Source organism: Podarcis filfolensis, assembly GCF_964270895.1.
Source record: "Podarcis filfolensis genome assembly, chromosome: 16".
Lineage (NCBI taxonomy): Eukaryota > Metazoa > Chordata > Lepidosauria > Squamata > Lacertidae > Podarcis > Podarcis filfolensis.
In genome coordinates, this window is record NC_139620.1 from 33,170,625 (window position 1) to 33,193,676 (window position 23,052).

The following is a 23,052-nucleotide window of genomic DNA, read 5'->3' on the forward strand; positions in this document are numbered from 1 at the left end:
GGATATAAATCTCTTTAATGCATAATAAACAAACCTGGCAGCAACTGAATGCCTGCTGTAGTATATATTCAGATGAAAAACAACTGACAGGGCTATTTCACAGAGAGAGAACCATGGGAGTTGTAATTATTGTGAGGCTGCTTGGGAAATCTTTGAAAAGCAAACTTTCAAGGTGGACCATTAATTGCTCCCCACCCCCTGCTTTACTACCATCAACTCTGTGCTCCACAACAACTCAGTGAGGAAGTCCAGGCTGAGAAATAGCAATCACCCCCGAACCATTCAGTAGAGTCGCTGGCCAAAGAACAGTTTAAACGTGGGCCTCTGCAAACCTAGCCTAAACCACGACACCACACTTCACTTTCAGACACAGATCCCTACCTCCTCTGAAGTGAAAGTTGCACATATAAATGAGAAAACATATTTTGGCTGCCTGCAAAGCACAATCTTAAAGCACATACACCCCGCCGTACAAAAGAATCCTGGGAACTGTAGCACTGTGGGGTAAACTACAGTTCTCAGCAGTGTTTTTTTCTGGGTGGGGGGACGCATACCCCTAAACATTTTGTGAATCTAAGTTTCGTCTCATTGAGGGACAGTATTTCAATATGAGTAGGAAAATGAGAGCACCCCTAAACATTTTTTTTGGGGGGGGAGCACTGGTTCTCAGTATTCTTCTTAGGGTGTCTGTGCAGGTTGTGTAAGAGTGCTATGTGTATATGACCGGTGCAGCTTAGCAGTTAATGATACAGTCACAAAGTGTGTGCAAAGCCTTCTGCCTTCAGGTGTCAAGGAGGAAGCTGCCCCATTGCCAGTATTGAAGCAAGATCCCACTGAGAGCCTGTGCGGTGTAGCGGTTAGGATGCTGAACTAGGATCTAGGAAAACAGGGTCCTAATCTGCACTCAAGCCACGAAGCACACTGTGTCCTTGGGCCAGTCACTGTCTCTCAGCATTGTTGCAACAATTTAACTTGGAGGGAGGAGAACCATGTACCCCACTTTAAAGATGATGTGGTGTTCATCTGATGAAGTAAAGGAAGATGGAGGCACCTGTCGTTCCAGATGCAACTTCCCCTCTCTGCCCATGAAGGGGAGATCCACACAGAACTATGACCCCATAGTCACTGACCTATATGACTATATGATTGCAGACCTAGGATCAGGGCAGGAAAGCATCCCATTGTTACTATTATTACACACACGTGTCATGGCCATGTTCTCCCTTCTTTGTCAGAGGCAATGTGTTGCTGGGTACCAGTTTTTAGGAATCAGAAATGGAGAGAGTGTTGTTGCATTCGGGTCCTACTTTCAAACTTCCCAAAAGAGTCTGGCTGGCCACAGGAAAAACAGGATGATGGCTCTTCTCACAATCTTAAGCTCTTTTATTTCGTACACAGAAAACGTAGGTATGATTTTTCTTTTCTAATTGCGCCACGAGAAGTCTTTATTTTATTTTCAAAAAAGAAAACAAAAACCAGAGGCAATTTTTTCTTTTTAAAGCCCCCTGATACAAGTAGCTCATTTTTTAAAGGAGAGAAAGCGAAAAGTTTGATATTCCACAGTCAGATTTTGTTCAGAGAAACTATTTTGTCTCTTGGAACACCAGAGGCAAAGACATGGCAATCTAAGGAAAGGAAGAGGGTGTCTCTCCTTCCGCAAGCTGAGCTGGAATGAAGTACAATCAGAAAAAGCCCAAAAGAAAGGAGGAAGAAACTTTGGCCTTCATTTTAAAAAGGAGGGGGAAATGATATTTAAAAAACCTTTCCATTGTCTTAAGAGTCCCATTATTAATTACTTTGTATTGTGCATTGGACACAGTAAAAATGACATAATTCTTTTGTAAAGCATAATTAATGCACTATTGGCTCCAGCTGACATTATTTCCCACCCAGTAACTGTAGACAAAGTTGCTCTAAAGTTCCTTTTTTTCCTCCTCCCACAGCTTGGCCTGGTGGGCAATGCTCATCACCCAAGCAGATAAACACCACCAGTTGAGAGACAACCCCAAGGTTATGGAGCAGAAGATTCCCAGAACAGTGTGGGGCAACCCACGTGCTGTTATATTTCTGCCCTCTGGATTTCAATTCAGTCCGAGTCATCTCCGCATCCATCGCTGCCCTCAGGATCATCACTCTGGAAAAAGGAGATAAAGAAACAGAGTAGTCACAACTGTCAGTGGCATTCACAAACACGGGTTTTTAAATTATGGAATGCATGGAGAAAGTGGATCCAGGAAGGTTTTCCTCCCACTCTCATAGCACTTGAACTCATGGAAAAACAATGAAGCTACATGTTACAAGATTCACGACAGATGGAAGAAACACTTTTTCACACTGCGCATAGTTAAACTTTGGAATGCAGTGATGGCCACCAACTGGGTTACCTTCGAATCCCTGTTGTCCACCGGTGCCCTCGAGACAGTGGAATTGAAGTCGTGGTTGGAGAGTGTCTCCACCCAACACCCCATGGACTTCTCTTCTTTCTCCGTGCTTATGATTGTGGGGTAGATGTGTTGCTCTTTAAAAGCAGCAATCTTTTCTTCTTCTTCCACCCACTCCAGGGCCTCGTGGAGCCCATCATTCCCAAAACGTTTATTGTACTTTTCAAAGTGAACCCGCTCCAAAACCAGGCCCAGCCCCGGGGCTTTGGGGACGTCCACCTTCTCCTCCCCCCAGCAACGCTCCATAATGGCCTCGGAAGCGAAGCCCTTCACAATGGCGATCACCAGCCCAATCATCTTCCGGATCTGGTGCATCATGAAGCTTTGCCCTTTCACCTTGATCACGGCGAACTCCATGCCTTCCCTCACAAAGGGCTCCTCGCAGTACATTTCCATGATGTAGCGTTTGGCGCTGGGGTCTTTGGGCCCCTTCTGAGAGGTGAAGTTGTGGAAGTTGTGTGTCCCCTTGTAGCAAGCCAGAAGGCTGTTGACGGTCTCCAGCGTCTTCGTGCTCAGGCGGTACGTGTCATCCTGAAGGTCGCAGTCTTTGTGTGCCAAGGCAAAAGTTGGCAGCATGTAAGAGTATGTCCGGGCATCGCATTTGTTCTTGGAATTGAATCCTCCTGTGACCCGTTTCAGTCCTAGATTAAAACACGCACGTTCTATTAACAGGGTCTGTACAATCCCATCAAGTTTCAGCTGAACCGTGGACCCAGGATACTTCACCGCAGGGATGGGGGGAAACTTGTAACCCTCCGAATGTCACTGAAGCTCAGCTCCCATCATCCTTGACCACTGTCCATCCTTGCAGAGGACGATGGGAGCTGGAGTCCCAACATCAGAAGGATCACAGGCTCCCCCAGGCCTGCTTTAGGTTCAGGGGTCCACAGTTTTGGCTTAATGGAACTCTCAAATTTCTCAGTACACCGAGGCTTCAAAATGTACAGGTGGCAAAACTATTCACATTCCATTGGCAGGGTGTGTGTGTGTGTGTGTGGAACTGACCACACAAGGATGTGCATCATGTCTGGCACAACTTGGGGCCTGTCTTGGCTGCTGCACTGTTCACTTTCCACAATCAGCAATTATATCATTTTGGCCTGGCACATAAGCTTCTCCCATCTAAGTGTAAGGGCCTACTTTAAAAATGCTAACTCACCCCAGGTCATAGGGAACATTGGTACTGGTGAAGAAAAGCAAAAAAATTGTGCTTGCCAAAGACCCTGCCTCTGCTAACCTTCCAGGGCCATGGGGAGCCAGTTCAGAAGTTTATTGTTCTAGCCAAAGGCCATGACAAACTTGCAGCAATAGGATTAATAAAATAATGCAATACACACACACACACACACACACACACACACCTACATAATATAAGCGGACTTCCATGATGTAAGAGATTAAACCTCCGAATCACCGAAACAATGTATAGTGATTTTATTGAACCCCCTTTTCCTGATATTTTTTTGTAAACGATGCAGAAAAGGTTACTTTGTGCGTTACAAAGGTATTACTGTCACTCAAACCAAACCCTTTCTGCCATGATGCTTTTACAGAATCATAAAATTGTAGAGTTGGAAAAGATCACGAGGATCATCTAGTCCAACCCCCTGTATTGCAGGAACTGTTCGCCCAGGAGAGGGCTCAAATGCACAACCCTGACATTAAGAGTCTCATGCTCTACCGACTGAGCTGTCCCTCAGAACCAAGGTTTCAGAAACCTATATAAGAGGCAGGTTAACAGATAATGAGTGATGTCTTTCACCTGTGGTTGACCACAAATACAAAGTCTATCTGTGTATGGGACCTTAGTTATAGCGGTCATCCAAGACTGCGGCGGGCATCACTTGGAAACGCAACTCAGTAAAGGCATTTCTTAAGAAAGCTGGCAAGAATTTTGGTCATCTAACGAGCTCTAAAATGCCCTGTTCTCATGTGTATACCAATAAGGAAACGTGCTGTTCCTAATTAATTGTAGGTCCCGTCTGGAGTCTATCCAGAAGAGCCAGGTAGTCAAGTAGTTGGATAACAACTCCCATCATCCTTAACCACTGATTATGTTGGCTAGGGCTGATAGACACTGGAGTCCAACATCTGCAGGGCTCCAGGTTGGCTACTCCTGCACCTGGGGGACAGGAGGGGTCTTCTGATGTCACAGAGCTTAACTCAAAGCACCCTCAACACCAAGGCCCACCTCGCCTATGCATTTACAAGCTGGCGAGAAGGGCTCATCCCTATTGCTCTGGTTATGAAAATTGAAAGGTGAGATCACCAAGATCAAGGCCCACAACCAAAAGCTCCTGTTATTTACTCCCTTACCTAGAATTCGTATATGAGGAGGAAGATGGTGGTTTATCTTTTCCAAGATATCGTCTATCAACCAGACCTTCAGCGACACGATCTGCCCAGCTGCAGATACACCCTGCGTGGATCAACAGGTAGGGATTAAAATCAACAGTGGGGAGGGAAACAGAAAAGTCTCCATCAGACAGTGATGGGCTGAGGGTCCTAAGCATGGATTCAGGAAGTTAGTATAATCTGAAAGCAAGCAAAACGGAACTGAGTTGAAGAATGCAAGGGTCTCTATGCCAAACCATAACCTGGGGACCATGTATCTTACATATGTGTTAGGGTGACACATATAGAAACATAAGAAGCTGCCTTATACAGAGTCAGACCATTGGCCCATCAAGCTCAGTATTTTCTAAACTGTGTGGCAGGAGCTCCCCAGGGCTGCAATCCACAATGCTGACACTCCATGCTGTTGAAACTCCCATTCGCACACGCAAAACCGCATCACCTTGTCTGTCCGGGCGCATCTCTGGAAAGACATCTTCTTCATGTCTTCACCGTGGTTCTCTGGGATGCAGCCTGATCGAATGAGGGCTGTCACCAAGTCATCCTCAATCGTCTTGAACTGAGCATTCCCCACATTGCGCTGGAATGAAAAAGAAGAAAAGATTGAATGCATCTCACTCGCCAGAGCTGGAGCTGCCTGGCTGCTACAAAGGATGAGCTAAGGATCCGGAAGTCAGCCCAGGTACAAGCGCCTGGGATGGATCAAAGAAAGGTGTTAACGTGGTAACTGGTCTGGTTTCTTTAGCCTGCCCTTTAGCTAAAAGGAAGAACTTGCAAACAGCAGTAGTGGGCTAGTCCCTGCCCTCAGATTTGCAATCTAGAAGACATGGCACTTGCAGGGAAAGTAATGGAGAGGAAGAAGGGAGGAAAGCAAACTCAGACACCAAGTCTTAAAAGTGGTGGCAGAGAGGGGACCCAAAGGCACATGGTCTCTCAAGGGAGGCGAGATGGAAGTGGCCCTGCTTCTCTTCCGCTTTGGAGCCTTGTGTTCAAATTCTACTGTCTCAAAGGCAGTGAAGGCTCCCTATAGCACAGGGGGAAGCAGTGGTATTCACCTGTGAGAATCATAGCCCAGGGGTGGGGGCCTTTGACCCTCCAAATGTTGTTGGACTATAATTCTTACCAGCCTCAAAGATCTGGAGGGCCAGTGGTTCCCCACCGCTTTAAATAAATAAATAGGTGAGCAAAACAGAGCAGCAGCAGCAAGACCACCAATCCCCATCCTCATCTCATACCTACATGCCTAAACAAAGGCCGATTAGCCTGGCAACTCCACAAACACTCCCCAAGCTTAGGTACCTGAGCCACTCACCTGCATCCCATGATAGCCTTTCCCTGAATATGCCATCAGCAGCACAACCTTCCTTTTGGGGAACCTCTTCACCCCGTCCTCCACCTCCTCCCCACTGGTCTTGATCCGTTTCGTTTCATGCCCATTTTCCTCCTGCTTTCCAACTTCTTCCGCTGCCTCCTCTATGTTGTTGCAGCTGCTCTTCAGCCTCTTGGCTTGGTTGCCGGCCACGGTTCTCAACTCCTCGGCCATTGCAAAGCACTAGAAGAGATCATCCAAAAGCTAACGAAGTCCTTCATTTAAAGGGCACGTCAGCCATAGAAACCTTGTTTACACAGATATTGAATCGATCACTCAAAATCAACTGACAAAAGACAATTCTCTTAAGGCAACCAAGCAAGTAAGTCCAAAAGGAGCTACTGGGGGTTTGGGTGGCGTTTTAATTCTGCTTCACATATAGATACGTATACAGACATCCTCATTCAGTGCAATGCCATACGAGCTAAAAGGAGCAACTTCAGCGCAGCTCACAATGCACATCTCTGAAGATCGGGTAACGGCACTAACAACAGAATAATCCCTGCAATTCAGGGGACGAAGAGGTAAAAATACACTTTTTTAAAAAGAACGGAATATAAACCAACAGAAACACCACGTTGCATAGGAAAAGGCTGTAGCATGCAGATAAAAAGATTTTTATCTGCACTGAATCTCTTTTTCTGTATGGATTGGGTTTGTTATTACCGTATGAATCTTTGTGTCTTCCTAAACCGCCCAGTCATCTTCGGATGAAGGGCGGTATAGAAATTTAATTCAGAGTAACAACAAGGATGACGATGATGCCGAACGCCCCCCCCCCCCCGTGGCATCTCCAGGTCCCCCCTCTCAAACCCTGCAAGAGGCTGCAGTCCTGAGCTAGCTCCGCGCCCTAAAGTGAACTCCTTTCTTAAGAAGCGCCAGCTGATAAGAGTCATATTGTAAGGAAGCTTTCCTGGACGAAGATCAAGAGGCGATACCTACGCTAGCCATGCCGTTCAGCCGCCAGCCACTGGCTGGTCTCCCGAGGGAATGAGCGGCCAGGCGCCCCGACCGCAGCCAGGCTAGGAAGGGCATACGAGCGGGGCGCAGCCGGGGTCCCTCTCCCTCTCCTTCCTTCCTCCACCAAGGGATCCCCTCGCTCCCCGCGCCTGCCCTCCGCCAAGAGCCGCTCCGGCCACTTACTCCGCCGCCGCAGCTGCTCCTGCCCGGCAACCACGTGGGAGCGAAGGGAAGGGAAAGGACAGCGGCGGCGGAGGCACCCGACTACGGCAGCCGCGGAGGGCCGGAACGGGGCCGAGCGCAGCAGCGCGCCGGCTTCGCGAAGGGGAGGAGCCCGGAGCTGGCGGGGAGGGCGAGGGAGAGCGCCGCGGGGCGGGCGGGGGAATGCGCGCTCCCGGGCATCGTCCCCCCAGCGAAGCGGCGGGGGAGCGGCGTCTGCAAAGGTGCTGCGCGCTCAGATACCCTCCAGGGTTTCTCCCACGCAAAATAGGGACGTCCTATCCCATGATATTGTTATAAGAAAAAGAACAACTCCTTTTGTCTTATGGGGTCCCCAAGAGCTCATCTAGAGTCCTTTGGTAGGTTCTCTATCGGTAGGAGGAAATAACAGAGGCCAAGCAGAGAATGTTAAAAAGCAAAGCAGCTCGTAAGCCTGATCTTTCTTAAAGCTGTTGCAGCAGGGTGCTCCCCCCTCCCCCCCACACACACACAAAGGGGGAGAGGGACCCAGAACAATGGTGGGCAAACTCCTATACGAAGAAACTTTTGAAATTCCCCGCCCTGGTGCTCAAGACCACCCCCATACATACATCACAGAAGGGGTGTAGTCCAAGACCACCCCCAATACATCATACATACATCAGAGAAGGGGCCAGCAGGAAACCTGTGGATGGGTTTACCTGGAGAGCCTGGCTATTCTTTTGTGATGATAACTACTTAATTTCGGAAATCTTAAATGTGCCCTTAAGACAGGATTTGTGGGCAAAAAGACAATGGGGAGACAATATTTGAGGTAAATTTGGGAGGGACAAAAGGCTTTCAGGACTTTTTCTGTGGGCTTCAGACATGTGGTATATGTGTGTGTGTGTGTGTGTGTGTGTGCTTGGTACATTTATGAACATTTATTTTATATATGTAAGACCTTAAAATTCTTATAACAATAATATTTGATGATAAAAATAATATAATATTAATGATATAATATGATAATGATAATAATAATTATTTTATTTATACCCCACCCATCTGACTAAGGCTGCCGGAGCCACTCTGAGCGGCTTCCAACATACATAAAAACATAAGAAAACATTATGCATTTCCCTATACAGGGCTGCCTTCAGCTGCCTTCTAAAGGTTGCATAGTTACGCGATCTTCTTGGCTCCAGGATCGCATGACTCCATTCCCTCAAAACGTTTCTCTGATGAAAACAGGGACATCATACCACACCCTCCAACATTTCTCCAATGAAAATAGGGGCGTCCGAAGGAAAAGTGGGACTTTCCGGGATCAAATCAGAAACCAGAATGGCTTCTGTAAATCCAGGACTGTCCCTGGAAAGTAGAGACACTTGGAGGATCTGTACTCTCTCACACACACCCCTGCAGTGTCACCCAACAATCCACAGCTGAGGGTCTTTCTTAAGATCAGCTGAATTTATTTTTATTTTAAACCAGAACATATGCCTCAGTTTGTAGAGCATGACTCTTAATCCCAGGGTGGAAGCTGTGCCATGTTGGGCAAAAGGATTCCTGCATTTCAGGAATAGATGACCCTTGTGGTCCTTTCCAACTTTACAAGAGCTGTTTGAAATACTGCTAAGTTACCCATTCCTACAAAACTCTGGAATCCACAGCTGAGGGTCAACAGACACTGGTGTCAGTACTGGGATACGAACCATGCTTCCATTCAGAGACCAGAACAGAGGCAGAAGTACGAATGGCTTTCTGCTGTGAACGCCAGCAGGCAGACGCAGCAATACAGAGTTTTGGGGCTTAGCAAGAGATTTGGGGAAGTTGCAACCGTTCTTCACTGTGATCAGATTACACACTGAGTAGTCGTCTCCCGTTTACTGTGCAAGCAAGTCAGCCAGGCCATAGCATGAGTACCTGCCAGCCATCTCATCCTAGGTCACCTCCTGTGCAGCATCAGGCAGGTGAAGTCACTAACATCCATGGAAAAAAATATACCTAAGGCAAATTCTGGGACTCCAGAATCCACAGATACCTGCACAGTCCCTAGCTCAGGTGTGGGGAACCTCTGGCCCTCCAGATGTTGCTGAACTCCTGCTTGCTGGAGTTGACGGGAGTTGCAGTCTAGCAAGAGCTGGGGTGGCCAAAGGTTCCCCACACCTCACCAGAGGAAAAGGATTCTGCATATGCTCAGGAACACATTTGCCCTGCGGTCTTTGAAATGCTACATCCCCCTTGGAGGTCAAGGATTTCTGTGCATGCTCCAGGACACTCAGCCAAGGTGCCAGAATTTTAGTCAGCCAAAAGTTAGCTGCTGCACTCTTGAGACACAACTTCTGCTGAAATTGCGGATAAATTTGCACTGGCTTCCTCGCCCTTTGAGACTATCTGAGGTGGGGACTGGAACAGGCCTGCCTCTTTGAGGACTTGTTAATTGATTTTAGCACTCCTTTGGAAACAAGCAGGTATGTGCTCTTTGCAGTCGACTAGGCATATTTCCAAATGTGAATTCCGCAGAAAAACAACAGACTGTGAAGCATTCATGTGCCCAAGGCTCTGGAATTCATGTGCTCCCATGCCAGAGAGGTTTTATGAGCGAATTTGATTGTGCCTTTCCCCACTTAGGCCAGACAGGTCCCCAACGCGCCTGCCTTTAATGTTATGGCCCACCGTTAAACTTGCATGCACCACGAAATGTGCCCCCACATGGAAAGAGCAGGCTGCATTTACCCTTTTCTCTCCCGATTTGAGTTCCACCTGAAAATTATGTGGCAGAAGTTACAAATGCTTGCAAATCCATGCCCTGCTTAATTCACAGAGTGCAGAAGGGTAGTGATATTCTTAAGCCCCCCGCAGCAAACGTAGAAAAAGAGAGCCACCAAGCACCTTAGAAACAAATGGATTTATCGTGGCAGAGCCAGTCGTAGGGCTAGAGAGTTTGGGATCAGAGCATTCTGCAGGCGGAACAGCAGGTGCCTCCGAGTTCTGACAGAGGAGCATCACCACTCAGGTGGGGCCAGGTCCTGGTGGGGGGGGGGGTTGCCACGGTGACAAGGACCCGCCCTCCTTTGTGACATCTCTTGCTTCTCCTTTAAAAGCCACTGACTTGCAGGAGGCCATTGTGGGTTAGTGAGGAGAGCTTAGAGGAGGTGGCAGTTGGTGGTGGCAGTTGGTGGCGAGTAAGAGGAGGAATAGTGATTTGTTCTTTTTTTGTTTTCTTATTTTGATTTTGATTTCATTTATTACTTTTATTTTATTTATTTGATTTGATTTATTTTGATTTTCTTTTATTCTTTTATTTTAACATTTTTATTTATTTTATTTTATTTTTTGTTCTTTGTTTTAATATTTTTGTTTTTTGTTTGTTTTTTTTGTGCACACCTGTGCATAGTCTGTATATATTTTTATTTTTTAGATAGAGGAATAGTTAGGGTTTTTGTGGACGACATGGGCAGGCTGTAAGTAGCATCCCTTTCTGTTCATCTCCGGGGGGGGGGGGTGTCACAAACTGGGAGGTTTTTCTAGTGGACACCTGAGTATCAGGTTTGTCCCTGTCCCTCCCTTGACCTCCACCTTACACCCATTCAGTAAAACAAAGAAAAATATATACATGTTCCTGTTTCCCAGCCAAGTTGAGTACCCCTTATTGTCCTGGCCACGTCCCCAATCCATGTAGGTTGGATCTGTAGCCTTTTTAGCCTTGGGTGAGAAGAGCTTTGCGCCCGGGAAAGGGAAATGGGAGTCAACAGACACTCAAGGAATAGTTTCAGAGAAAAAGCTTTATTCTGCCATCCGGCTGGTAGAAGGAGCAAGTGTGATATAGTCACAAAACAAGCACGAGTTCACAGCCATTTGCACAGAGTATATATTCCCCTTCCAGTTCCCTCCCCTTCTCCTCCTCAAGAGTCCTGCCTCTGAGCATGAACAGAAAGCTCCTGTCTTGGGACTCTTTTGGACTCTTCCCAGGAGAGGGGGATGAGAAGCCATAGCGGGGTGGGTCGAGGAGCCTTGCGGTCCAGCGTGTTCAAGATGTTGCAACTAGAGCGAGATAAGACTCAGTTTTCAGGCTTGCTTGACAGAGTCTGTTCATTAGCTTTTTGAAGCTCTCTTGTACTGATAAAAGAGTAACATTTTGCCTTTCAACAGCATCTTGTGAGAAAACAGAGGAAAACTTTAGCTGTGGATTTTTTAGAAGAGAGAAAAGGAATTTTGGACAGTTTGAGGCCTGGTTGCGGGGGGTGACTTTGGGCCTAGGTGGGGTCACCTGTCCTCACCTCCTTCAGATCCCCTCTTGTCCTTGAGAAGGCTACCTGTCTGGCACTCAGAGACCAGGAGGGCAGTGATGATCACCCCGGCAGAAGGGTTGCTGTGTACGTGGTCTCATGCTTCAGGGATGATGGCTGCCCCTAGCCATGTCCCAAGTGCCTCCTCTGGTCGCCATCTTCCTTCTGAGCAGAAAAGAGTGTTTTAAGGCAGATCAAAGAAAAGGTTTTGCCAAAGAACAATCGCTATGGATGAAGAGGTAAAAGAAACAATGGGCAAATGGGCACAAGATATCGGCCATGCTATATATTTAGAACAATGGGAGAAACTCTGTCGCGAGGATATTCGCTTTACCACCTGCTATACGATAAAGGAAAATTTGGTTAAAATGTTTTACAGGTGGTATTTAACACCAGTTAAACTCGCCAAAATTTATAAATTCAAATCCAACCTTTGTTAGAAATGTAACAAAGAACCTGGAATGATAATTCATATGTGGTGGGGTTGCAAGGAAATAAAGAAGTTTTGGGGAATAATACATGAGGAACTTAAGAAAATGCTAAACAAATCCTTGATAAAAAAATCCCAAAGCTTATCTGTTTGGGTTGGTGGGCAAAGCGAATATCCTCACGACAGAGTTTCTACCATTGTTCTAAATATATAGTATGGCCGATATCTTGTGCCCATTTGACCATTGTTTCTTTTACCTCTTCATCAAATCATAGTCTAATAATAGAGTGTAAATTTTTGATAATAATTTCCTATTGTTTCGTAATATAATGGTGCTAAATAGCAATTGTTCTTTGGCAAAACCTTTTCTTTGATCTGCCTTAAACACACTTTTTAATTGTATATATTACCAATTATCCATCCCATATTGTTTTAATTCTTCATATGTTTTTAATTTTAACTTTCCTTGGTCTTCTTCCAGTATTTGTCTATATGTTGCCCAGTTCGGATTCATATTGTGTTTTTTAACTGCATGGGCTTCTAATGGAGAGATCCATAAAGGGATTTGTGGCTCTAATAGCTGTTTATTCCAAAACTTTAAAACTTTAAAGTTTATTCTAAACTTTAAACAATGAATTTCTGAGTATATGATTTTTGAAGCCATTATGTACCTTAACCTTCTCGTATGCTAGGTAGGTCTGCCATCCATACCTATTGTCAAAACTTTCTAGATTTAAAATACTAGTGTTTTCCAATATAATCCATTCTTTTAACCACACCAGACATTCTGCTTCATAATATAATTTTAGATTTCGTAATGCCAGTCCTCCTCTCTCCCTTTTATCTGTTAATAGTTTATACCTTATGCGTGGTTTTTTTGGTTTGCCATATTAATTTTGTTAGATCTTTTCTCCACTCATCAAAACAATTTTCTTTCATTATTATTGGTATTGTTTGGAACAAATATATCTTTTTGGGTAAAACATTCATCTTAATTATAGATATTCTCCCCATTAACGTCAGCTTTAATCTACTCCCGGTTTCTAGATCTCTTCTATTTTCCTTCCAGGCTTTTTCATAATTGTTTCCAAATAGATTAATATTTTTCATCGTCAATTCTATACCAAAATATTTTGCTTTTGTAACAATTTCCAAACCCAATTTCTCCTGTAGTTCGCTCTTTTCTAATTCCTGTATGTTTTTTACCATAAGTTTTGTTTTTGACATATTTATCTTGAAGCCTGCTACTTTCCCGAACTCATTCATTATCCTCAATGCTTAGACTGTTTCCTGGCTCCTCAGGTGCTAATATAATATTGTACGCAAAAGCTCTAATTTTGAAAACATCCTTGCCTCATGTAATTCCCTTTATCTCTTTTTCTTTCTTTATTTCTAAAATCAGGATTTCCAAAGTTAGTATAAAAAGGAACGGTGAAAGCGGGCATCCTTGCCTGGTACCTTTCTCTAGATTTCAAGGATCCGTCTTTTCACCATTTATTATTAAACATCCCTGCTGGTTTTCATATATTGTGTTTATTGCTCTGCAGTAGTTTTCACCCAGTCCTACTGCTTCTGCTACTTCCTGAAGGAACGATCTTGATAGGTTATCGAAAGCCTTCTCGGCATCTGTTAGCATAAACACGGCTTTTTTGTTGGGTCTCATTTCCAAATATTCAATTAGATCAAATACTATTCTCCTATTTGCCATTATATGCCTATTTGGGAGGAATCCTACTTGGTCTTGGTCTATTACATCCTTTAGGACCAATTTCAGCCTATTTGCTAATATCCCCGCGAACAATTTATAATCATTATTTAATAATGATATGGGTCTGTAATTGTTAACTAATTCTCTAGCTGTGCTTTGTTTGTGAATTAATACAATATTGGCTTCTTGCCACGACTTTGGTATTTTCCCTTCTTGCATGATCTCGTTCATTAATTTTTAAAAAGGCATTGTTATAGCATCTTCTAACCTTTTGTAGTGTATCGCGGATAGTCCATCTGCACCTGCAGCCTTCCCCAGTTTAAGACTGGAAATTGCTTGTTGTATCTCCATTGTTGTTACTGGTGCGTTTAGCTGCTTCCGTTTGGTTTCACCTATTTTTGGGATTTGTTTTCCTTGAAGATATTTTATAATTTGTTGTCGAGTTTCTGCACCTTTTTTATATAGATTGGTGAAGTATTTTACAAAGCATTTATTTATTCCTTCTTCCGTCTCCACTGCTTTTCCTTCATATACTACTTTATTTGTCTTTCTCTTTGTCTTTTCTTTATCTGCCACGCAAGTAATTTACCTGGTCTGTTTCCAAATTCAAATGATTTTTGTTCATCCATTTTATATTTCTATTTCATCATTTAAGAGCATTGAGAGCTGTGTTTGTAATATTTTAATGGTTTGGTTTGCGATCTCTTTTTTGGTGTTTTCTCTAATAATTTTTCTTGTTTGCCTATTTCTTCTTGTAAATGCTTGATTTTAGCCTCTCTTATTCCTTTTTGTATTATGTTTTGTTTATACAACATGTTTTTAGATTGGCCTTGAGATAGTCTTTAAACCTCTTTTGTTGGCCACCAGCATTATGCCTTCCATTTTTAAGTTTGGAGTAGAGTCGTTGCTTTGGAAGACAATAATCAGGCATCCGAACCACATGACGAGCCCAACGAAGTTGGTGTTGAAGAATCATTGCTTCAACACTGGTGATCTTTGCTTCTTCCAGGACACTGGTGTTAGTTTGCCTGCCTTCCCAATTGGTGTGTCACATTTTTCGGAGACACCATTGATGGAATCTTTCAAGGAGTTGGAGATGGCGTTTATAAGTGGTCCATGTTTCACAAGCGTACAGCTGGGTTGGTAGTTCAAGAGCCTAGACTGAAACTTGAAAGACTAGTTTCAATGGACCAAGAATGCTTTTCATGGCTGGTTCTGACTTTCCCCTTTTCCCAGTGGGAATTCCTACTTGTAGAGCAGAGGCCACGGCTGGTCGGCAGCTGCAGTGCCTGTGTGCTTTGTTCTGTTGTTGTCGTCAGTGCTTTGTGCCGGAGGGCACTGTTTCGTGGCGCTCATTGGTTGCTGTTGGATATTTGGATAGTCTGAGCGGATTGGTTGAGCGCCTTGCGAGCGAAAGGCTCGGCCTTCGTTAAGGCAAATGTTCTACCCTTATTTATGGCAGCCTTTGGAATAGAAAAAGGAAAGGACTGTGTCAGGATGTCTTTTGTGGGGACATTTGCAGACGTGAAGGTGTTGATCTAGGGTACGGTCGGAGGGAGGTATGGTGCCTGCTAGAGGGCGAAACCCCCCGCCACCCTTTCCAAAAATTCTGGTAACAATGCTTCATGAAATTTATACACTGCTTGACTGCATGAATGAGGGGGCCAGGCTCTCTGGGCCCTGACATGGCGGTAGCTCTTGAACCCAGAGCACTTGGGACCTCCTTTCTCTCTCTGCCAGCCCTTCATGCTTTGGGCTGCCTCTTTCAGGCTCTGATGATGCCCCTTCAGGTCACTGAACTGCAGAGAGAGGGAAGGAATTGGTCAGAGTGGGCCGGCAAGGATCCATTAGGCTCCACATAGATATTTCCATTCTGCCAATTCGGCAGTGGTTCACTGTTTTCTCCAGACTCCCCTCCTCACACCCAAACACCCCCCAAGAATTGGGGCTGCCAGCATCTGAGTCACTCTTCCCGCTCATCTCTTCTAGGATCAGGTGCTTAAGACGCCTCTTCAGGCGCTGCCACAGGGTGGCCCCCCAGCCAGACACAGAGCAGCCCGTGGCGCCAGGTAAGCCAGTGGCCCTCCTTTTTTGGACAGAGGAGGGCAGGGATGGGCATGGGGGGCGACTAGTCCAAGGATGCAAAAGAGGACTCACCTCTTCCCATTTCCTTCTGTTTGCAGTTCTGCTGCGGTTCACCATCCCAGCCCCAGGGGTAAGTATTGGAGAAAACAAGAGCAGGGACTGGATCCCTCACACCTGCCCCCCGCTGTCCCCCGGGCTCTTTGCCCCCCACTCTGCACTCTCAGATGCGGAGAAGCCCTCCTCTCACGAGGAACTGACAGCTTGACTTTTGCATTTCAGCTGCTGGAGGATGAACAGCGCTACATCCTGGGGGTCATCGAGAGCTGCCAGGCAGCGGAGCTCAGGGGGCTCCGATCCCTGAAGTGCTCCAAGGAGGAGACAGCCCATAAAATTCTGGTGAGTGATGGGGGGTGTGAGGGACCCCCACAGGGAGGTGTGGGGGAAGGGGTTGTGCATCTGTGGGGAGGAGGATTCTGCCAGCTTAGGCCGTGGGGTTGCCATTCCCCTGCAAAAGCCAAGCCTGGTGTTTGGGGTGGGAGCTGATTTTCCTCCTCTGTTCTCTTCCAGGACATCTTGGGGCCCTTGGAGCACTTCAGGGATCGGCCCCTGACCCTGGCCCTTGCCTTGGAGGCCCTCCTCCAGCTAAGGTGAGTGGGGTCTTTGGCATGGATGGGGTTGTGGGTGGGGGGGCAGAACTCCAGGGGGAAAGAGCAGGCGGGAGGGAGAAAGGGGCAAGGGAGACTCTAACCCTCTCCCTTTCATTTCTGCAGCACGATGAGGCCCAGATTCACCACTGACATGATCAGTGCCATCCTGCACAGGATGTTGGAGGCTGTGCTCAGTGGGGCCAAGGAGGAGAAGGAGGAGGAGAAGAGAGATGTATGTCCTTTGTTTTGACTTCCCTTCACAGGCTCTTTCTTCCTCTTCATCACACCCTTGCAGAATCCAACTCTCTTCTCTCTTTTCCCACAGGAACTGAAGAGGCACTACCGGCTTCTGCTGGGCAGTCTTCTTATGGAGGCACCCAACCCTGCCACCCTCCTCCAACTTCTCAGTGTAAGTGTCCCTATGGCATCCGGGGTGATTTTAGGGTTGTCCCCCCCCATCCCTTACCCAATGGACTGCCCCATTTCTGGGGCACAGAGCCTGTTTGGCCCCCAATTTGGTCCAAGACCAAAGCTGGCAACCCCTCATGGTGCAGAAGTACCAGGGACTCCGTGGTGGGGGCAGTGGGGGCCGCTTTGGCCCAGACTGGCCCCTGACTCTGAAATGCTCTTTCCTCCTGCAGGACCTCAGAGGATACGCCCTGGGGGAAAGTGGCGAGGCCCAACAACTTGCAGCCAGCAGCATCTCTTTGCTGCTGGCCATTGCCAGGAAGTACCCCAAACTCAGAGTAAGTACTTTGCCTTCTTCTATTCATTTCTTTGGTTACTTCCATCCCCCCCAAGATCACATCCCCAAGTGATCTTTAGCGCAGAATTTGCGGGGTGTGTCCCTGGGGGCCAGGATGAGGCCAGAGGCTTTTACTGCCCCCTTTCCTGCTGCTGCCCTTCCACCTCTGCCCAGGAGGCTGCAGGGCCCAGGGAGGTCCTCTGGAACAAGGGATTGGGCCCAAGACAGAGGGAGACCCGTCCATCCTGATTTGGCGCTGCTTCTGTGCTCTCTTGCTCCCATCTGACACCGATTTTTCTTTCCTCTGCAGATGACAGTCGTTCGGCCAGAACTGGCTTGTTTCCGCCGGAAGCCAAAAGAAGGTAAGCCCCACACCTGGAGACAGCGACCTTTGACTAAAGGCCTGTGGGAAAATATCATTTTCATTTGCATTTGCATTCTCTTCTCATTCTCTTCCATCCAGATGACATCATCATTGAAGATCTATAGCCATAACTGTCTGCAGCGACGCTGGAGCGGCTAGGATCTGAGGATCAGGAAAGCACTCAGCGTTGGCTACTGGAACAGTTTGAACTGCTAGAGGACCACAGTAGGTGACTCACAGAGCGGCTACACCAGTTGCAGAGCCAGGCGGGACCTGAGGGTCAACAGAGGCAGCAGCTAGAAGCCGGTGAGTGCCAGCCAGGACTGTCCAGTCGGACTCTAAAGAGAGAGTCAGGAGAGATTGCTGGAGACCCCACAGAAGGGGCTCAGCAAGCACCAGCAGAGATGGCAGATTTCCAGTCTTCCCAAGTTGTAAATATTGGGGGAGGCATCCCTTTTGAACTTCTCTCAGAAAGCAACTGGCTGAGTTGGTCAATAAAAATGCAGCCGTTTTTAAGAAGAGATGGACTATGGGACTGTGTTGAAACTGAGGTTTTGAGACGGGACTCTACTAAGAAAAGATGGCTGGATGAAAGGGCTCGTGCCCAAATTATGCTGTGTTTGAGCAACTCTCAGTTATTGCATGTAGCAAATGCCAGCACAGCGTTTGAGTGCTGGAATTTATTAAGGGCAATGCATGTCAGAGAAACTGCTGGAACTATAATTTCTCTGACCAGAAGCCTGTTCAGGACTGTTATGAAAGAAGGTGAGAGTTTGGCAACTCATCTTCAAACGCTGAAATCTCTGTTTCTTCAACTACAACAGAGAGGTAAGCGTTAGGATGAAACTGACCAAACCTACGTTATCCCTTCAAGTTTGCCTGAAAGCTGGTTGCCTGTGATTAACAGCATGGAGAGTATGCGTCCCTGAGATCTGACCCTTGAGTATGTGGTTGGAAGATTGACTGAAGAAGCAGAAAGAAGGTCAGACAGACAGGCTGAACTCCAAGAGCGGAGGAGTTATAGCCGAGGGGGCCAGCAGCAGAATCTGCCAATGGGGCAACGCCAAGTTTGGGACTTGGCCATGGCAGTGAGGAGATGCTATAGATGCAGCCAAACCGGGCATCTCCAACGTCAATGCAGGGCAAGGCCTCCAGGAGACGACATGGAGCAGAGACAGCAATCAATGCAGAAATGTAAGCAGAAGTGGTTCTCTTCAGGGAAGAAGAACACGCGTTCTGCTCAACTTGTGTCTGCATTTTCTCGAGACGAGAGGAGAGGAAGATACTTCGAGGAACATGGTTGCTGGACTCTGGTAGCAGCAGGATTATCTGCAACAGTCGGGAGGACTTTAAGACCCTGGGGAAGCCAGCTGATGGAAAAGAATCTATCTTGCTGATGATCGTAGAATCAAGATTGATGGCCAGGGAACATGTTTCCTGCAGTGCTTGAACACTACTCTACCAGAGACTCTGTTTGTCAGCAGTTAGGACTATTGTTTACTGTCTGTAAGCTGTCTGATTAATGCAGGGTATAGTGTTAAGTTCACGCAGGATGGTTGTCTGATAAAGAATGGAACTCAGGTATGTGGCCATGCAAAGTTGGAAAATGGGTTATATGTAATGCAGGACAAGCCTGTTAAAGCAGCCCAGGTGGTTCAGAATAATTTGCCAGTTCATAAGGGGTGTGTACATGAACTGCACAGAAAACTGGGTCACACCAATTTCCGTGTGCTTTCAGAGATGCAAAAGGTGTGCAAGAACCTAAAAGTAAATAGCTGTAACTGTTTCCTAGATTGCAATGTATGTAAAATGGCCAAATCTAAGAGGAAGCCTTTAGCTTCTAAAAGTGACAGAGTATCTAAAGATGTTTTAGAACTTGTCCATTGTGACGTGATAGGCCCTTTCCCACAGAAGACTGAAGGGGGCGCCAGATATGCTTTTCTGGTAATAGATGATAAATCACGTTTTAGTTGGCTGTTTTTGTTAAAGCAGAAATCTGAGTGTTTCCCCACATTCAGAGAATGGGTTGCCCAAGCTGAAAAGCTCTTCGCTCACCCTGTTGTGCAGTTGCAAACAGATAGGGGTGCAGATTTTCTGAACAAACAATTTGGAGCATGGTTGCGACATAAGGGGATCACTCACTATTTGACTAACCCTTATAGCCCTGCTGAAAATGGTCTGTGTGAAAGACGTGGGGCTGTAATACAGTCAGTAAAGGATTGCCTGCTAGTGGATGCAGGATTGGGTAACAACCATAGGCTGTGGGGTGAGGCTTTCCTTACAGCAAACTTTTTGATTAATAGAACCTGGTCTAGCTCTATAAAAGATATTCCTTATCTTGTGTTGTTTGGGAAAGAACCAGAGTGGACAATGCTCCATAACTGGGGTTCTTGGGAAACATGGAAATATCCCCAAAGCTCAGCACCAGAAAGGGGGCGCTAGAGCGCAGAGACTGCGGTTTGTGGGATATCAACCCTATGGCAAAGGGTGGTGTTTCAATTTACGCCCAGAACGCGTGGTTCTGTCACGAAGCGCAGACTTTGCTGACCAGGACAGATGGACTGCGATCCATGCCAACCCAGATTGCCTACTGCCTCTGCAAGTAAGAGAAGAGGCTTCTTCTCAGCCATTGGCAACACAGGAGCAGCAGGAGGAGGAGGCACAGATTTCTCCAAAAGATGTGGCAATAGATAATACTTCTATAGAGGAAGAAGAGCCAGAGATGGGGGGGGAGTAGTTGTGCCTAGGCACTCCCAGCATTCAAACAAGGGTGTACCTCCTCAGCGTTTGACCCTAGGAGGAGTGAGAGTATGCAATGTGAGTTGTGTGGAACCACAAAGTTATAATGAAGTCTTAGACTTACCCCCTGGGGAACGTGCTTTGTGGGAACAAGCTATGAAAGAAGAAATGGACTCTTTTAAACGTAACAAAGTGTTTGAGGTCATAATGCCGCCACCTGGTGGCAGAGTGGTGTCATGCAAGTGGGTTTATAAAAGGAAAACCCTTGCATCTGGGGAACCACGTTTTCGAGCCAGATTAGTAGCCAGAAGGTTCACTCAGATTAAAGGGGAGAGTTATGATGAAGTGTTTTCTCCAACTGTAAAGAGTGAAACTTTTTGTTTAATGCTCTCTATTGCTGCTGCAAGACAATTAGCAGTGCACCATTTTGATGTTGATGCTGCATATCTGCATGCAAATTTAGAGCATGAAGTGTTGATGAGACAACCCCCTGGGTTTGAAGAGGGAATGGTGCAGTCTGGCCTTTAAAAAGGCTGTTTACAGTCTCAAACAAAGTGGAAGGTGTTGGAACCAGTGTTTAAATGAAGCCCTTGTAAAACTTGGCTTTAAAAGGAGTGTGGCTGATCCATGCCTGTACACCAAGGGGACAGGCAGCAAATATCTAATGCTCTTAGTCTTTGTTGATGATTTGCTTGTAGCAGGGAGTTCCACAGATGAGATCCAGAAGCTCACAAGTCAACTGGAAAAGAAGTTTAAGCTTAAAGCCTTAGGGCCTGTAAGCAATTACTTGGGAGTAGAAGTAAGTCAGGAAGCTGATGGAAGTTTCCTATTGAGCCAGAAAGAGAAAATTATTTGTTTGATAGAGCAGTTTGGCATGGAAAACTGCAAGCCAGTTCAGACTCCCATGACACCAGATTTCCCCAAGACAGTGTGTGAGGATGAATTTGATCAGCCTGAGTTGTATCACTCAAAAATAGGATCACTGCTGTATTTAAGCCAGTGGTCAAGGCCAGACATTGCATGCGCTACAAATGTTCTGAGCCAACGTGTATCTAAATCCAGTACTGCTGATTGGTGTGCTTTGAAAAGGCTTATCGGATATCTAAAGGGGACATTAAATGTATGTTTGAAGATATCTAGTACACAAGACGAAAAACTAGAAGTATTTGTTGATGCGGACTGGGGAAGCTGTGTAGCTACTAGAAAATCTACAAGTGGAATGGTTATGATGTTTGCCAATTCCATAATTGGATGGAGGTCAAAGAAACAAGGATTTGTTGCGACCTCATCCTGTGAGGCAGAATATGGGAGCCTGTCGCTAGCATGCAGTGAAATCATGTGGTTTATACAGATACTAAAAGATCTAGATTGTAAAGTAGATTTGCCTATCCAAGTGTATGAAGATAGCCAAACGTGCATTGCGTTAGCGGGCTCGGAAATAATGAAATCCGCATCAAAACATATTGCTATCTGTCATGCAAATGTTAGAGATTGTGTACAGAATGGGGTAATCAATCACAGGATAATATTGCTGATTTGTTTACCAAGCCTTTGCCAGCAACATGTCATAATGAACTGATGACAAAACTGGGTTTATGTATATAGTGTACTGTATGTATGTATGTATTTGACCCGCTGGGGTTTTTCGCATTTAAGAAACAGAAGGGGTGTCACGGCTAAAATGGCCGCTGTTTCTTTAATGCTTAAAAAAGCTGGGTCAGCATGAGTCAGTGGTCTGCACCAGGTTGTATATATAGAGTGAGAAATGTTAGTTTGGTGTTGGGTTGGTTGGTTGGTTAGTGAAAGCTGGTAGTGTTGAGGTGTGTACAGTTGGTCAGTCGCTTTTGCACAAAGACTTTTAAGAATAAAAGCAGAAAGCACTCTGCAAGGATATTCTTGTGGACTCTTTTATGCCGACAAGGGTCTGAGGAGACAAAGGGAGGTCAGAACCCTTTCCTTTTTTTTTTTTTTACAAACACTGACAGGGATCCCATCGGATGGCTTCAGGGGAAGAAAAGGTTCCAGAGTAAACCCTACACAGATGCAGAGTGGAGTCCCTAAGATGGTTGGGTGGCATTTTGCAGGCCTCCTTCTGGCAACTCCAGCAGCCCAGCTGGTGCCTTATGCCTTGCTCTTCTTTCCTATGGACCACCTCAGGGAGACCGAGGGGGGAGGGTCTTGCTGTCTGGGCACAGGGTTGACACCTTTGTTTTGCAGAAGACAGGACAGGGCAGGGGATAGAGATCCGAAAATTGTTAACATTATTTTGCCTCAAAAGATCTCACGGAATTTTAGGTTTTTCCGTTCCTTAGGATATATGATCTACTCCCTGTGTAACTCCACATGTCAAGAAGAAAAAGAACTGGAAGAGAATGGAATAAAAATAAATATTTTTTAATGGATTATGAATAAATGCACAATAAATTGTTACTGTTTTGAATTTCATTGTGCTATTGTGTTCCATTGATCTGGACGCTTTTGTTGTTGCAGCCTAAAATAGAATTAGCATTTTTTGCTGCTGCTGCATCACTCTCAGGCTGACTCATGTTAAGCTTGTGGTCCACTAAGATCCCTAGATCCTTTTCCCTACCAGCAAACCAGGTGTCCTTCATGTTATATTGGCGCCGCTGGTTCTTCCTGCCAAAGTGCAGAACCTTAGATTGGCTACAGGTCCTCTTTGCTTACCACCAGGGAGTGACCATGTCGCAGTCAGTGCTGTGGTAGATTTTACCCCAGC

General features: G+C 46.0%; 2 protein-coding genes across 2 annotated transcripts; one reads left to right on the forward strand and one right to left on the reverse strand.

Moving 5' to 3' along the window:
- Positions 1 to 1,362: 1,362 nt before the first annotated feature.
- PUS1 (pseudouridine synthase 1) lies at positions 1,363 to 7,400 on the reverse strand. The gene is made up of 6 exons (XM_083590876.1): positions 7,108 to 7,400; positions 6,109 to 6,348; positions 5,239 to 5,376; positions 4,758 to 4,860; positions 2,385 to 3,082; positions 1,363 to 2,134 (listed from the first exon to the last, which is right to left on the reverse strand). The coding sequence occupies exons 1-6, from the start codon at positions 7,198 to 7,200 to the stop codon at positions 2,087 to 2,089; spliced, it is 1,320 nt and encodes a 439-aa protein (XP_083447002.1). The 5' UTR covers positions 7,201 to 7,400; the 3' UTR covers positions 1,363 to 2,086.
- A 2,947-nt stretch (positions 7,401 to 10,347) lies between these two features.
- On the forward strand, positions 10,348 to 22,755 carry LOC310751309 (uncharacterized protein). Its single transcript, XM_083590609.1, has 10 exons — positions 10,348 to 10,772; positions 15,725 to 15,804; positions 15,919 to 15,950; positions 16,100 to 16,216; positions 16,388 to 16,467; positions 16,591 to 16,699; positions 16,793 to 16,876; positions 17,109 to 17,213; positions 17,523 to 17,574; positions 17,676 to 22,755. The coding sequence occupies exons 1-10, from the start codon at positions 10,762 to 10,764 to the stop codon at positions 17,699 to 17,701; spliced, it is 696 nt and encodes a 231-aa protein (XP_083446735.1). The 5' UTR covers positions 10,348 to 10,761; the 3' UTR covers positions 17,702 to 22,755.
- The last annotated feature ends 297 nt before the right edge of the window (positions 22,756 to 23,052 follow it).